Source organism: Triturus cristatus, chromosome 5_2 (genome assembly GCF_964204655.1).
Source record: "Triturus cristatus chromosome 5_2, aTriCri1.1, whole genome shotgun sequence".
NCBI lineage: Eukaryota > Metazoa > Chordata > Amphibia > Caudata > Salamandridae > Triturus > Triturus cristatus.
In genome coordinates this window covers 515,332,119-515,348,648 of record NC_140588.1, presented here as the reverse complement: position 1 = coordinate 515,348,648, position 16,530 = coordinate 515,332,119, and the positions used below count along the sequence as shown (strand labels likewise).

At 47.2% G+C, this 16,530-nt stretch overlaps 1 protein-coding gene across 3 annotated transcripts in view; it reads right to left on the bottom strand.

The window, feature by feature from the left end:
* Positions 1 to 16,530, bottom strand: part of TRANK1 (tetratricopeptide repeat and ankyrin repeat containing 1) — a 1,100,402-nt gene that overhangs the window by 694,334 nt on the left and 389,538 nt on the right. For all 3 annotated transcript variants that reach the window (XM_085607558.1, XM_085607559.1, XM_085607557.1), the window contains one exon: positions 6,930 to 7,013. In XM_085607558.1, coding sequence (XP_085463684.1) covers positions 6,930 to 7,013 — 84 coding nt within the window. The remainder of the gene's footprint in view (positions 1 to 6,929; positions 7,014 to 16,530) is intronic.

Below are 16,530 nucleotides of genomic sequence, written 5' to 3'. Positions count from 1 at the left end.
AGATTAACAGGTTTCCTGCCTGAACCACTAGGAATGTGGAATAATGCACAGCATTTGTAACCAAAATGGGCAGAGCTCGAAAAATCCACTCGCTATGAGGAGTCCGATTTAATCAAGATGAGCTATTTTTAAAGCCTACTCGCCCATTTTGGCGAGCTGACAAGTGTCCTGCCTGCTCACAAAGTGAATAAGGAATATGATACTTACCAGTATGCATCTGTTCTTGGCATGTAGAGCTGCAGAGCCACACACTTAGGATAGTAGATCGCCATCTGGTGTTGGGCTCGGATGCTTGCAGGTTGTTGTTGTGTTCGGAAGAAGTCTTTGTGGTCACGAGATAGGTGACTCCTCCCTTGGACGACAGTGCGCATGGGCATCAACTCCATCGCTAGATTGTTTTTCGCCATGATGGGAAATGATGGAGTTTGTAGAAAAGAGAGAAATGCCCATGTGTGATGTCGAAGTATGACAATGCTGGAATAGATACAGGTCCCGGGGAGGTGGGTGGGCGTGTGTGGCTCTGCAGCTCTACATGCCAAGAACAGATGCATACTGGTAAGTAGCATATTCCGTTCGAGGCATATGAGCTGCAGATCACACACTTAGGATAGACTATATAGCAGTATCTCCCCTAGCGGTGGTCACCTGTATCGGTTGCAGCAGTTTGAAATAAAGTTTTAAGGACAGCCTGACCCACAGAAGATTGTTGCTTTGCTTCCACTTCAACACAATAGTGTTTAGTGAAGGTGTGTGTTGTAGACCATGTGGCTGCCTTACAAATATCTTCTAAGGGAATGTTTCCTAAGAATGCCATGGAAGCCCCTATTCTGCTTGTGGAATGCGCTCTAGGGAAAACCGTTAGTTTGCGTTTAGCATTGTGGTAGCATATTTGGATACATTTAACTATCCAACAAGCTATCCCAGACTTGGAAATGGGGTTGCCTTTATGTGTTGGAGAGAAAGCTACAAACAATTGTTTTGTTTTGCGGAATGATTTGGTTCTGTCAATGTAGTAAAGAAGGGCTCTTTTAACGTCTAAGTTATGAAGAGCTCTTTCAGCTACCGAGTCTGGATTTGGGAAGAACACTGGTAACTCTACTGATTGGTTAAGATAGAACGGAGATATGACTTTTGGGAGGAATTACGGATTTGTTCTAAGAACCACTTTGTTACGGTGTAATTGTAAAAATGGTTCTTGTATGGTTAAAGCCTGGATTTCACTTACCCTTCTAAGGGATGTGATAGAGATAAGGAAAGCTTCTTTCCATGTGAGGAACTGTAGTTCGCATTTATGCAGAGGTTCAAATGGGGGTCCCATGAGCCTGGTCAGAACAATGTTTAGATTCCACACTGAAGAGGGTGGTAATCTGGGAGGAATAATCCTTTTAAGTCCTTACATGAAGGCTTTGATCGCAGGTACTCTAAATAGTGACAAGTGTTGTCGATTTTGTAAGTAGATGAGTATGCCAAATTCCATCTTTGCAAGTGCAGTAAGTAGCAAATGATGTCCTGGATGGATGCATCCAGTGGGTTTATATGATTGTCAGTGCAGTAAATGGTAAATCTTTTCCATTTTGCAGCATAGCAAGCTCTAGTGGTAGGTCTTCTGGCCTCCTTTATAATATTCATGCAGTCTGGTGGCAGGTTGAGGTAACCGAACTCTAGGACTTCAGGAGCCAGATCGTCAGATTCAGTTGACCTGGATCTGGGTGTCTGATTTCTCCATGGTTCTGGGTTAATAAGGACAAGGAGAGATGTAGTTTTTGGTGTGGAACTAGTGGAGTTCCAGTAGTGTTGGGAACCACGGCTGGCGTGCCCATGTGGGAGCTACTAGTATCAGTTTGAGAGACTGTTGCCTGAGCTTGCGTACCACTAATGGAATGAGTGGGAGAGGCGGAAAAGCGTACGCAAATCTGCCTGACCAGTTCATCCATATCGCATTGCCCTTTGACTCTGGGTGGAGAAACCTGGCGGCGAAGGATGGGCATTTTGCGTTTTCGTGTGTGGCGAACAGATTTAGGTCTGGTTGGCCCCATTGTTGGAAAAAGGGCAGTAGGACTTGGGGATGTAGTTCCCATTCGTGGATCTGTTGAGTTTGTCCACTTAACAGATCGGGAATTTGATTATGAACCCCTGGAAGGTGTTCTGCAAGTAGGTATATGCTTTGGGGAATGGCCCATTTCCAAATGTTCTGTGCGACCTGAGACAGCTGGAGGGAATGTGTACCTCCTTGTTTTTGTATGTAATACATGGCTGTCATGTTGTCTGTCCGGATGATGACAGTTTTGTTCTGGAGATGTAGTTGGAATGATTTCAGTGCTAGGAACACTGCTAGCATTTCCAGGTAATTGATATGGAGCACTTTCTGTTGAGTGGTCCATTTGCCCTGAGTGGTGTGTCCGAGGAGATGGGCTCCCCATCCTGTGAGTGATGCGTCCGTTGTCATCACTATCTGTGGAAGAGGCTCTAGGAACGGCTGCCCGTTGGACAGGTTTGTCATGTTCCACCATTTCAGAGAGCGATGTGTGCGGCTGTCCACCAACACCAGATCTGTAAGTTGTCCGTGAGCCTGTTTCCACTGACGTGCTAGACATTCTTGCAAGGGACGCATTTGAAGTCTTGCATAAGGCACAATGAAGATGCATGATGCCATCATGCCTATGAGTTGCTTGAACACTCTTGCTGGAAGAGAGTGTTGGATTTGAAATTTTGTGATAAGAGCTTGTACATTGGCTATCCTGGCTGGGCTGGGATATGCTAGGGCTGCGGAGGTATTTATGGTGGCTCCCAGATACTGATGTATGTGAGAGGGTTGGAGATGAGATTTGGGATAGTTTATTGTGAATCCCAAGTTGTGTAAGATTTGGATGGTTTGGTGAGCGTGTAGAACACATTTGTTGAATAACGTCAGTCGTCTAGATACGGGAAGACATGAATTTGTTGTCTTCTGAGATGTGCTGCTAGTACTGCCAGACATTTGGTGAATACTCTGGGTGCGGTTGTTACCTCGAATGGAAGGACTGTAAACTAGTAGTGTTGTCCGTCCACCACAAACCTTACATACTTCCTGTGGGCTGGATGTATGGGAATGTGGAAGTAGGCGTTCTTGAGATCTAGGGCCTCATGTAGGTAGCCCAATACCGGTCGGTAACGGCCGATTTTCGGTAATTATACCGTTACCGACCGGTATTTAGGCTTTTGCAATGTAGGGGGCACATTACAGGATTCGGTAATTTACCGAATCGGTAAAATTACCGAATCGGTAATTTTACCGATTCGGTAAATACCGAATCCTGTAATGATATGTAGGGGGAGTGTGTGGGTGTCGTGTGGAGTCGGTATTTACCACCAATTAATAGTTGGTGGTAAATGAAGAATGGCTCTGTAAATGCATTTTCAAGCGCTTAGAAGTGTGCAATGTGGCAGACATACATGCCCTTAGGGCATGTATGTGTGCCACATGTGCACACATGCAGGAATCAGGGGTGCAACAGGGTTTCAATGTGACACCCTGCCACCCTTGATTGTGTTCCCCCCATTACCGAATCGGTATTTACCGATTCGGTAATGAGGCATACCTTCCCATTGATTCAATCAATGGGAAGGTATGCCTCATTACCGAATCGGTAAATACCGATTCGGTAATTACCGAATTTCTACGAATCGGTAATTTTTACCGCAGGAATACCTACATAGCATTTACCACTTCATAAATACCGAATCGGTATGATTCGGTATTTATGAAGTGGTAAATGCCAGGCCACCTACATAAGGCCCCTAGTGTGGCAAGGAAATCGTCTTGTTGCAGTAGTGGGAGCACTTGTTCAAGAGTGATCATATGAAAATGCTCTGAGTTTATATACAGATTTAGGGGTCTGAGGTCGAGTATTGGTCTTAGAGTCCCGTCCTTCTTGGGGATTAGGAAGTAGAGTGAAAAGCGTAGCCAGGCATGTCGTCGAAGGAGCACACTTGTGTTAATTGCTCTAGAGGCGGTGTCTGCGGCGTCAAGCGCACATTTAATTGCCGCATTTGAAATACGTTTTCCCTCCTGGATAAGGTCATTTGCCTGGGTTTTATATTGCTCTGGCAAATGTCTCTAATTGGTCGTAGTGGGCCCTGTCAGAGCGTGCCAGTAGGGCTTGGGTGTTGGCAATACGCCAATGATTAGTGGCTTGTGCTGCTACTCTTTTGCCAGAGGCTTCTACCAGTTTGGATTCTTTCTCTGGGGGTGGTGTATCTCCTGTGGTTTGGGAGTTGGCGCGTTTCCTAGCATTGGAAATGACCAAAGAATCCAAAGGGAGCTGCCCTTTGATGTAATTAGGATCTTCAGGGGCAGGCCTATATTTATTTTCTATCCTTGGGTTAAGAACCCTGGCACGGAAGGGGTCTTTAAATACTTCGGGGGCGTGTTTTATGACTCATGGGTAGAATTTCTACAGACTTTTGAGATTGTTCAAAAGTGTCTAATAGGAAGTCTTCCTCTGGTGCGTCGGAGTGCATTGTGACGCTGTGGTAAAGTGCCGCTCTATTTAATAATTGGCCAAACCTCAGGTGATCGTCTGGAGGCAATGGTTTGGAGGGATATGGCTGAGGGTCAGGCATGTCTGGTAGAGGGAATGCCTAGTCATCCAGTGGTGAGGTATCTGGATCCGTGAACGGATTATTAGTGTCACCCCCACCCCCTAGGTCATCATCATCATCCTGTGGAGGTGGTGTATGTGATGGAGAGGGTATAGGTAAGGGTGGTGTAGGCAGAGGGGTGGGTTAGAAGGCAGTATAGGAGAGGAAGAGGGCATAGGCAATGTTGCAGAGTCCTTCCTGTTTATAAGAACTGGGGCAGGTGGTGTGTCCAGTTTCCGTTTTTTACATGGCACCGCGGTGACATGTCCAGTCTTTGGATTTATATAAATCTTTTTCTGCCTTGGGTCGATGGGATCTGGATGAAAAAGTTCTGGTTCCTCAGGAACCGTCTTTGGTGCCGTTTTTTTCGGTTCCGATCGAGGTTTTGGTTGATCGGTGGAGTGTTTGGCCTTAGGAGGTGTATGAGAGTCCTTAGCCGTTGGTTTCGGTACCGATGATGGTTTCAGAGCCAAAGTTGTATCTGTAGGCTTGGGAACATTCAGTGCCGGTTTATATATTGGCCTCGGTGTTTTCGGGGCCGAAGGCGTTGGAGCCGATTTCAGTGCCGAGTGGTCTTTTGTCTTCGGTGCCGTAGGTGCTGGTTCGACAATGACATGCGGTTTGCTCGGTCCCGAGCTACCGGAAGGCTTATATTTCTTCGGAGCCTAGCCTGGAGGCGGGGCTTCTGAAGAATGTTTTCGGTCTCGACTGGGGCCAGCAGGTGAAGTCTTGACCAATGCCTTTGGTTTTAGAGGGGTTGAGGCAGGGGCAGTAGTACTCACACGTTGCCCAGGAGTGATGGGGTCGTCTGAGTCATCTGCTTCAGAGATGATGTGTAGATCTTCGGAATCTTCTGGGACATCGGGGCCTTCATCAAAGATGTCCTCTAGTTCCGGAGCTGTTCTCTGTGCCATGATGTGTCTTCGAGCCCTTCGATCTCGAATGGTCTTTTTGGATCGAAAGGATGCGCAGGCTGGACAACTGGACTCGTCGTGTTCAGGTGATAGGCACAGGTTGCAGACTTTGTGGTGGTCACTGTGCGGAAATTTTGCTCCACACTGGGGGCATTTTTTGAAAGGCGTCCTTTCCATGAGCTGTAGGCCTCACGGCGTGGATAGGCCCAGCGGCCCGAGTCGACGTCCGGAATCGAGCCGATGAAATCGATGTCGAGAATGAAGGTGCTTCGATGTTTGTGTGAAGTTTTGCGCTTCGAAAAGCTTGGAATAGATATTTCCAACCGGAGCGGAAAAGTTGCATCCGAACCCAATGGCGGAAAAAACCAATCTAACGATAGAGTTGATGCCCATGCGCACTGTCGTCCAAGGGAGGAGTCACCTATCTTGTGACCACAAAGAATTCTTCCGTAGACAACAACAACCTGCAAGCATCCGAGCCCAACACCAGATGGCGATCTACTATCCTAAGTGTGTGATCTGCAGCTCATATGCCTCGAACAGATGCATTTAAATCTTGTTATCTTGTCACATTTGCTGGCTTTTAGAGACTGAGGTCAAAAGTTAGTTTGTCTTCCTACATTTACATTTTTTTCCTGTGACTGACGCTACAGGATTTTGGACAGTGAACTGCGTGACAATTGTGCTGTACAATGCATGTGAAATGAAAGGATGCAAAATGTCAGGCTTTATTTCTAACACAGAACTGAAATAGTTAAGAAATGAACAGTTCAAACATTTCAAATATATTTCATTAGTTGGAACATTTTGTGGCCATTTTAATGGAAAATGTGCTATCTGTAAATGACAGTGCACTACCACATCCTGCTTTAGTAATATTTATGAAAAGTGAGTTTTTAACCATGTCCTGGGAAATATTCCCACTCCTGCACAGAGTTCAGTGCTATTAGTGAACTAAGAGGAAAGTCAAGGAACATGTGTACCCTATATGTGGGCTGAGTTCTTTTGTACAGCAGAAATAGTGATCTTACATATTTGAATGTGCTCTCTTATGTGATAATGAAGAAAAAGGCAACAACATATTTGCCTAGGATCACACAATTTGAGACCAGTTCACAGGTCAAGTACATTACAGTTAGGTCGAGTAGATTATTCAAGTTACTAGACCTTTAGGCCTAGTAACATTTTTATGATTTTTTTAGCCCTGATGCGTTCACACTGCAAAACAACGTTATTTGACATTTGGCACTTTGCAAGGCTGCCTGCAGCCCACAGTCCCATTTAATGACTTAAACACATTTTTAACACTGCTTCTAACTTGCTAGTAACCAGCGATATCATGGACAAGGTTCAAGATAGCATATAAAAAAAACAAGAAAACAAGCATCACTGTACCTCAAAAAGGACTTTCAATGAGAACTGTGTGACGTGAAGTTCCTTTGGCAATCTCTTTCTTTGTGCTGCTAACAGCAAACAAGACTGAAAGAGACAAATCTTTTATGAATTTACATATTGTACAAAAAGTAAAAACATTACCAAAATAAGAAAGGAGTATGTTACTTACCCTGTATCTGTTTGTAGCGTGTAGTGCTGCAGATTCACATGCTATGCATACTCCTGTCATCTAGTGTTGGGCCCGGACTTTGCAAGTTGTTTTTCCTCCAGGAACTTTTATGATCGGCGTCGTGTCTCCTGCACCTGTGCGCCTGTGAGAGGTACTGAGACCTGAAAGGATTGTGGCAGCCTGCTCAGGAGTTGAAGCAGTGTGCTCCCACCCCTTTCTGTTTGAAAAGGCTCCTTTGAGCCATTGAACTGACAAGCTTGTGGAGATGCACCTGTGAGAGGTACGGACACCTGAAAGGCTTGTGGCAGCCTGACAGCAACCCCAGATTAAATTTGTTTTTATCTCTACTGATGACGGATGATATTCAGAAACACGTGTCTAGAGATTTACAGCACTAACCTGCACCAACTTTGGTGGAACACTCTAGTAAATATTCAAGTAAGCATGTACCATCAACTGCATTTAGCATAATGCTAAGGGGCGAACAGTGCTGGGAGGTGAAGCAGTGTGCTCCCACCCCTTTCTCCTTTGTTTTGATGTTTGAGTGGGACTAGTTCTATGTCCCCTTTTTGTAGTAACGCCTTTACTTCTCCTTTTAGCAGATGTAGGTGTTGTAAATATAACATCTGCCGTTTTGGGGGATATTGGGTGCCTGTTGAGTTAGTTCGAGACAATATTCCTGTCTGATTATTTGTAGTAACCATTGGCCTGATGTGATGTTTGGCCACAACTGGTGGAATTGAAGCGTTCCCTTGACAGAGGTTTTTGTGCTCGTGGGGTGGGTGGGGCGGGGGGGCCTGAGGGCAAGTCATTTACTTGGGTGTGGTGATGTGCCCTTGATGGGGGTTCCTCTAACTTGGCCCGTTTTCTTAGCCTTCTAGATAATATTCACGTCCTTGCTGGTGATATTGATGTTGCTGCCGCTGATGTGTTGTTTTTTGGGGTAGAGGCTTTTGCTGCCCCTCGCACCTGGTATCGCCAACTGGCAGGGCCGGACTGGCTACCGGGCGTTTTGACATGCTGCCGAGCTGGGGGCTGATTTCGTTGATGAGGACCTGCGTGTGCTGAACGAAATTCATTTTGCTTTGTTTATTTCGAAGCACACGCAGGTCTCCATCAACAAAATTAGCCCCCACCGCAGTGACATCAGCCCCCAGCTCAGCAGCATGCCAAAATGCCCGGTAGCCAGTACGGCCCTGCCAACAGGGCTGTTGCAATTGAGGCGTTGTCTATATGGCACCCATGGATTTGGCTGTGCTGGTGTCCTTCTTTATTCTCTCTAGATGGGTGTCCAAAGCGGGCCCAAATTGGTTTTCCCCATCAAATGGAACATTATGAATGTGCTACTGCACCTCAGGTTTGAACCCAGATTTTCGTAGCAACACATGTCCACGGAGCATGATTGATGTATTGATGCCCCATAGCTCCGTCTAATGCACATTTGATTGTAGCATTTGCTATCTGCCTCCCCTTGTTTACCAGGTCTTCCCCTCGTTTTATGTATTCATCTGGGAAACGTTTTATCAGATCTTGCATCGCATCCCAGGTAGCCCTACTGTATCGGGAGAGTAGGCCAAATGAACTGGCAATCTTCCAGTGGTTTGCATTCCCTCTCAGTACTCTTTTGCCTGCTGAATCAATTCTTTTACTTTCTTTCTCTGTAGGAGGTGCCTCACCAGTGCCCTGTGCTGCAGTTCTTTTCCTGGCTGTGGTGACAAGGGAATCAGCTAGGAGATGTCCTTGTATGTACATAGGGTCAGTTGGGATGGCTTTGGATACGTTAAGGATGGATCCATTATTGGCAGATACTGAATTGTGCGCTCTGTGCGCAAAAGTGTTTCAACTAGGAGGTCATTTGCCTCCTCTGTAGTGTGCATGGGGAGCTTGTGGTACTCTGCCGCTCTTGGATGACACTGTGGTGTCATCTGGAGGGGACGCCTTAGTAGGCACTGGCAGCTCCATGTCTGGGTCAGGCAAGACCACATCATAATCATCCCATGGGTCAGGGGTATGGTGGGTATACTGTGTTCCTTGGGAATCAATGTCTTGTATCCACCCCTCTTCCTACTCTTGAAGAGAGGGCAAGTGTGTTTGTGGTGACTCTGGGGGGGCAAAAAGTCATTGGGCCTGTGGTCTGTGTTACTGTGGCACTATTTTTGGTTGAGGGTGTGGCAAGATTGATCATGCGCCTGTATCTTAACATTTTCATTACATGTTTACTGCATAAATTGTTGCAGTCCTTCAAAGACAACGCCTTGTTCTCCACTCACTCTTTGTGTATGAGTCTTGTGTTTCTTTGGAGCCAGTGGTGAGTCCTCAGAAACTATATGTGGCTTGGGAACCCCAGAGGTGAGAGGAGTCTTCTGGCTAGAAGAGTGTCCATGTTGTTTTTCAGTCCTTGGAACCAAGGGCTGTTTCAATTTCAAAGTGCTAAAGCCCGAGCATTTCTTCGGATCCAATGACTTTCTTGAGGTCACAGCCTTCTTGGCATCCTTAGGTGCCCCGTTAAGCTTCAGTGCCGGTGGCTCAGTCAGTGCCGACTTGTGCTTCAGTGGCAGCGTAATGCCAAAGCAGTCCCCATGCTTTGACCTGGTTATCTCATTGGGATCGAGAACGTTCTCGTCCTTCTCGGCTCAGAGGCGTGCTCACGGTGTGAGGCCTGAGCCCAAGGGCTGTAGCGTACCATGGTGTGGCAGGGGTGGTGGAGTTGAGTGTAAGATCTTCATTACATGGGGCTCGACAGCACTCACGGTACGTGGCTTGGTCTTGGTTTTCTACCCATTTACAGGGATCAGCCTTGGCGATGTGGGCCCCTTCTTCATGCAGCCGAGCGTGTTCTTTCCCAGAGGTTGGATCGGAAGCGATGTAGTGGAGGCTGGCGATGACCACTTCACTTACTACCGGAGCACTTCCTTCGCTTTCCATGTCGCTGTCGTGCGAAAAATCCGCTAAGCCCCCCAGTTCCATGGTGTATGCTAGGCGTCGATCCCTATGGGTCCAAAGTGGCTTTTTGTTTTTGAACAATGCACAAGCCACGCACTCATCCTCTTTGTGCTCCAGAGATATGCACAAATTACACACCTTGTGCGGGGAAGAGTGTGTGTATTTGGCCCCGCACCAAGGGCACAGTCAGAAGAGGTCCTTTTTTGTCTCCATCACCCGCAGACGGTCATTCTTGAGAGGTGTGTGTATTGGGTGCCGCATAATCGGTCCACGGCTCCTAGGATCCATGGGTATTGCCTACTGGATATCCAGTCAAGTCTTTTCTTGACTGTAGGTGTCGTGCTGGCGCAAATGCTGCACTGCTCCGATGCACTCTGTCTGAGCCCGATGGCAGAAAAAAACTTTATAACAAAAGAGCCGTTGAACATGCGCAATGCCTCGAGGGGGTAGGACAAAACGCACAACGCCCATCATAAAACGTCCGAGGTAAAACAACTTGCTGAGTCCAGGCCCAACACTAGATGGCAGGAGAATGCATAGCATGGGTATCTGTAGCCAACACATGCTACAAATACATATTTCTAGAAAATAATGTAAAGATGACAGCCTTAAGCCTCTCCACAAAGTGGACACATGATTTACATATGATAAAGAAATCCTCAACAAAACCTCATATGATTGAATCTGTGGATGAACACGTAGTTATTAACAAATAATGATCAGTTATAAGAAAGCATAAATGGGTTGGATATTGAGGTCATAGTAAATCAGAGGTGCATGGGATATAAGTACAGAAGTTAGTACTGAGATTACATTCTCACTTGTACGTCCAACACTTTTACTTTCAAAATGCTGAAACATTAAAACACAGGAAAGTAAGAGGAGCAGCAGGAAGGCGAACCAGGTGAGCCAACCATATACAAGTGCTTGCAAAAGTATTTTTACTAAGGTAGTGTGATGATGCAGACTCACCATGGTTGGGAGTAAGAAGTCACTGGCAGTTGGGAGGCTGGCAAACACTCTGGTGCATCAGGTAGTGAGGTGGCAGGATTGGAGAGCCGGGCTTTGGTAGGAGAAGAGTATCACATTGGCGATGCCTTGCAGTGGCCACCATAGTGGTGCATCGTGAAGTAAATTAAGTGTGAAATGGGCCTAAAGGGTTGGCTCCACCAGAGCATATGGGAATTGCTAGGAATAGTGTAAAGAGCAGAACAGAAGGATTGTGTGGCCTGTGTAGCTGACAGACCAGACTATGCCAATCAATGGAGGAAGAAGAAGCAAGCAAAAAGAGTAAGCACTGACACTACTAATCAAGAAACTCAATGGAAAAACCAGGAAGGAGACCTATTCATCAGGCATTCAATGGGAAAGAGTTGGAAAGTTTTATTGGCAGAGAGAACACAGGCAAAGAGTAAGAATAACAAGGACAAACAAAAACAACAATGGGAGAAGACAAATGGGGGAGACTGACCAAAGAAATGAAAGGTTCATCTTCTGCTCTGCAGGTAAGGGTGTGGAGATCAGCCAAAAAAAGGGGGGGGGGGGGCTTTATTTTCAGGGACTGAAGATGATGGTTAGGATAAGCATGTAATCGAAAATTAGGATGTGGAAGAACACCAGGAGACTGTAAACTGTAAGGAAAATGAATATGCTACTTACCAGTATGCATCTGTTCTTGGCATGTAGGGCTGCTGACATTCATATCTGTGCATAGATCGCCGCCTAGTGTTGGGTCCGGATGTTTGCACGTTGTTGTCCTGGAAGAGTCTTCGAAGTATCCTTGGATAGGTGACTCCTCCCCTGGACTACAGTGCGCATGGGCATCCACTCCATCCTCAGATTGTTTTTCGCCATTGTGGCAGTGATGGAGTAGATATAGAAAGTGATGACCATGCTATGCAGTAATTCTGAGAGCTGCAGCTGCTACAGGCGCCGGGGAGGAGGGAGGGCGATATGAATGTCAGCAGCCCTACATGCCAAGAACAGATGCATACTGGTAAGTAGCATATTCAGTTCGAGGCATGTGGGCTGCTGAATTCATATCTGTGCATAGAATATATAGCAGTGCCCTCTATTAGCGGCGGCTACCAGTGCCAGCTGCAGCGGTCTGAAAAAGGGTTTTGAGAACAGCCTGTCCTACAGCTGCCTGCTGTTTTGATTGCACATCTACACAATAGTGTTTGGTAAATGTGTGTGTAGTGGACCAGGTGGCTGCTCTACATATATCATGCAGGGGATGTATCGTAAGATGGCAGCAGCCATGTCGAGCTGTATGTGTGAAGGGCGACAGCTACATGCTACAAGTAAGTGACTTAGTAATTAAATAGGAGCATTTCTTTTCAGCATGAATTTAAATGTTTTCCATCTTGGTTGGTACTTTTGTGAACTCCGTGATTATGTACAAAATGGTATGTCTGAGCTGCTTTGTATGTGTTCTGAGGAATGCTATCTTTTACCTTCTGCAGTGTTTATGTTCACGAGGACTTCTAAGAAACATTGGCATCTCTGCAACTTCATGTCCAAATGTAGCTCCGGGGAGTTTGTATATAATTTTATTTTTTTTATGCAGTTTTTTATAGCGCGAAATCAACCCCAAGATACTGGGGTGCTTTACATGAGGGATAGTTACATTACACAAGGACACATTCATTTTTGGTAGGCACGTGGAGATTAAGTGATTTGCCCAGAATCACAGGAATCACAGAAGCATTTGCAATGTAATGTGTCTCGTATTACTGAAAGTTTGAGCTATTGGTGTTGCTAATAATAGTTCCATTATTGTTAGCAACGCCAATAGCTCAAACGTTTAGTAATGCGAGACCTATTGCATTGCAAATGCTTGTTGTGTTGGTTGGGGGACCTGGATGATGTGGACACAGGAATGTTGTGGGTATATGCAGGGTTGTAATTGCCTAGGACAGCTGTATTTCTGGCCCACTCCTCCCTTGCACTGTTGGGCTTGGTCTTAGCCCCCCCCCCCCAACTTGAGGCAGGTTTTGTGGCACCTCTGGGTACAGTTCATTAAGCTTTATCTCTGAGGTCTTCTCCAGGATTTTGGGGTTCCAGCTTGCGGCGGGTGCTGGGTCGTGTGGCGATGTCATTGAGCTGTCCCCCCTTCCTCCTTGAGCTGTAGGCCCTTCGTCCCCTTCCACCTTTACTTTGTCCTCTAGAAAGGGGAGGAGTGGTGTTTGAAGTCCCGCGGGTACTGTGGGGCGAGAAAGCAGGGTGCCGCCTGCATTTTAAAAAAAACAGAATTTGGTGTCAATTTTTGGCTGAAGAAGGCGATGTTTTGGCGTTTTAGACTCTGGCGTCAAGTAGCTGAGCCTCCTTGTGTCTGATGTTAATTAAATTATGGTGCCCTCTACTTGCATTGCCGGTCTGGTCTTAACCTGCGGCTTTCCTTCTGTACAATCCAAGTATTACAGCTTCCTTTTCCGCTTAGCTGAATTGCTTGAGTTGCTGCCGACATTGCCTGCTCTGCTGGCAGATTTGGGCACCCCACGGACGCGCCCTGATCTCATACTCTCAAGTCTAGGTGATTTAAGACTCGAAAAACTCGGACTGGATCAGCACCGGAGTCGCAGCTTCTGCGTGGACCTCTATGGCTCTTAGTGACAAACAGATGAATAGAGGGTTTCGGAAGCAGGTGATTTCCAGGAGCATACACATAGAAAATGTGGCTTCCCTCGCTGGGAGACAGGACGAGAACAGCGATTAAGTCCTAAGAAAGATGAGTGCTGTATGGCTGTGTCCGCTGGCACGCCTGTGCGCCTCTGCACCTTTCCCCTGTCCCCCCTGGGCCACCGCCAACCCGGTCTGTGGGGCTAGCTATTGGAGGGTAAGAGAAGGAATGCCCTACAGATGTATCGGGCAGTAAATCAAGGCAAGGTGATGTCAAGGCGATGGCTTAAGTAGATGTTAAAATAAAAATAAAAATGTGCAAATCCGCTCAGGTCCGCCAGGCAAAACAAGAACAAAGGTGCACAAACAGAAGGGCAGGCAAAAGGCACCGCACCACCACCCTCGGCGGTCTCTGGAGAGTTCCTGCGCAGTCGCAACTCCAACAGAGGACAGTAGAGGTCGTGGGCGTGTAGAGATCGCAGTCAGTCCGATATTCACAAGTGCTGTCAATGGTGGAAACGGTGGGGGAATCACTGAGCTGGCTGAGGCCCGTCTTCAATGCAACCGCCGGGTTGCAGGAATGCAGGCGCTGGGCAGGAGCTGGGGGGGCCAATGTTGCTGACAGGCAAGTGGAGGCACCTGAGAAGATCTGGGAAAAACACTCGATTTGGCCGTGCCTCCGTGGACACCCTGGCCCTCCACCGCTGCTGCTGTCGAGCTTGCTGAGCTTGCTTGGGATACCCGGTGCACCGGACGTGCGTGTGGATGGCAGGAGACACGCACGCACACACTGCTGGCACACCGAGCTCGCGGTCCAAGTTCCGAGCTCCGGGCGTCGACTGCCGACCCTCGGCTTGATTCTGCTGCTTGGCTCAGTGCCTCCACCTACGATTCGACACCGTGGGACCGAGAAACGGACGCCGCGACTGCTTCAACCAGGAGCTCTCCGGAAACAGTCGGGATCTGACTTCGCCGCCGGAGATCGCCGCAGGCGCTGTCTTAGCCTGAAGGGTGGCGGCGGGCTTGTGGGGGTATCGATGCCAGCGCAGTCGGGGGTCCGATTTCTATGCTGGAGTTGACGGCGGCCGCTGTCTTAGCTGGAGGGCGGGAAAGCCCGGAATCTGGAGTGGTGAGTAAAAAGGGAATGGCAGTAAGGCGGGTGCAGAGGTGCTCAAGGGTCAACTCTGGCGGGAACAGGTTACGAAAAGGTTGTGTTCTCTCTATGTAGTACAGCAGTGCTCTTTTGACATCTAAGGTGTGAAGAGCTCTTTCTGCGACTGTTTGTGGCTGCGAGAAGAATACGGGCAGCTCCACAGATTGGTTGAGGTGGAAGGGAGAAGTGACTTTAGGGAGGAATTTAGTATTAGTTCGGAGAACAACTTTAATATGATGCATCTGCAGAAAGGGTTCCTGAATGGTTAGTGCTTGTAGCTCGCTAACTCTTCATAGAGAAGTAATGGCTACTAGGAAAGCAGCTTTCCATGTTAAGAATTGTAGCTTACATATATGTAGAGGCTCAAAAGGAGGCCCCATTAGTCTTGTGGAACGATGTTTAAATTCCACACAGGTGAAGGTGGTACTCTGGGGGGAATTATTCTTTTGAGTCCCTCCATAAAGGCCTTTATGGCAGGTACTCTGAAACGTGATAGATGTTGTCTATTTTGTAGATATGCTGCTATGGCAGCAAGATGCAGTCTGATAAATGTGTAGGTTACGTTGCATCTTTGGAGGTGTAGTAAGTAGCCTATGATGTGTTGTTATGACAGTATATTACAAATCATTTCCACTTGGCTGCACAGCATGGTCTAGTGGTAGGCCGTCTAGCTTCTCGAATGACGTTCATACAGTCAGGAGGAAGGTTAAGGTAACCGAATTCTAGGACCTCAGGAGCTAGATCGCTAGGTTGAGCTAAACAGGGTCCGGGTGTTGGATCTCTCCATGGTTTTGGGTTAAAAGGCGTGGAGAGAGGTGTAATTTTTGGTGCGGAACTACAGAGAGTTCCAGCAATGTGGTGTACCATGGTTGTCTAGCCCAAGTTGGAGCAACTAGGATGAGTGTTAAGGAGTGTTGCTGTAGTTTGCGCATCACTTATGGAACGAGTGGGAGATGCGGAAAAGCGTACGCAAATCTGCCGGACCAGTTTTTCCATATCGCATTGCCTTTGGACAATGGGTGACGATATCTGGCGGCGAAGCTTGGACATTTGGCGTTTTCTTGCGTGGCGAAGAGGTCTATCTGTGATTGCCCCCACATTTGAAAAAACAGTTGAAGAACTTGCAGATGAAGTTCCCACTCATGGATTTGTTGTGTTTGACGGCCAAACAGATCGACTATTGTGTTTTGGACTCCTGGGACATGTTGGGCTAGGAGAAAAATGTTCTGAAGTATAGCCCACCTTCATATGTTCTGTGCTAGCTGAGAGAGCTGCAGAGAGTGTGTCCCACCTTGTTTTTGTATATAATATATGGTTGTCATGTTGTCTGTGCGGACTAAGACAGCTTTGCCTGTGTTTTTGAAAGGCTTTTAGGGCTAGGAATATGGCTAGTAGCTCCAGATGGTTGATGTGGAGTAACTTTTGTTGAGGTGTCCACCTGCCCTGCATGGTGTGATGTAGTAGGTGAGCTCCCCAGCCAGAGAGTGATGCGTCCGTCGTCATAACTATTTGAGGAATCGGCTCTAGGAACGGTCACCCTTTGGAAAAGTTCTTGGTGTTCCACCACTGCAGAGAGCGATGGGTACGACCGTCTACCAACACCAGATCTGTTAGCTGACCTTGAGCCTGGCTCCATTGGCGTGCTAAGCACTCTTGGAGAGGACGCATCTGGAGTCTTGCATGAGGCACTATGAATATGCAAGAGGCCATCATCC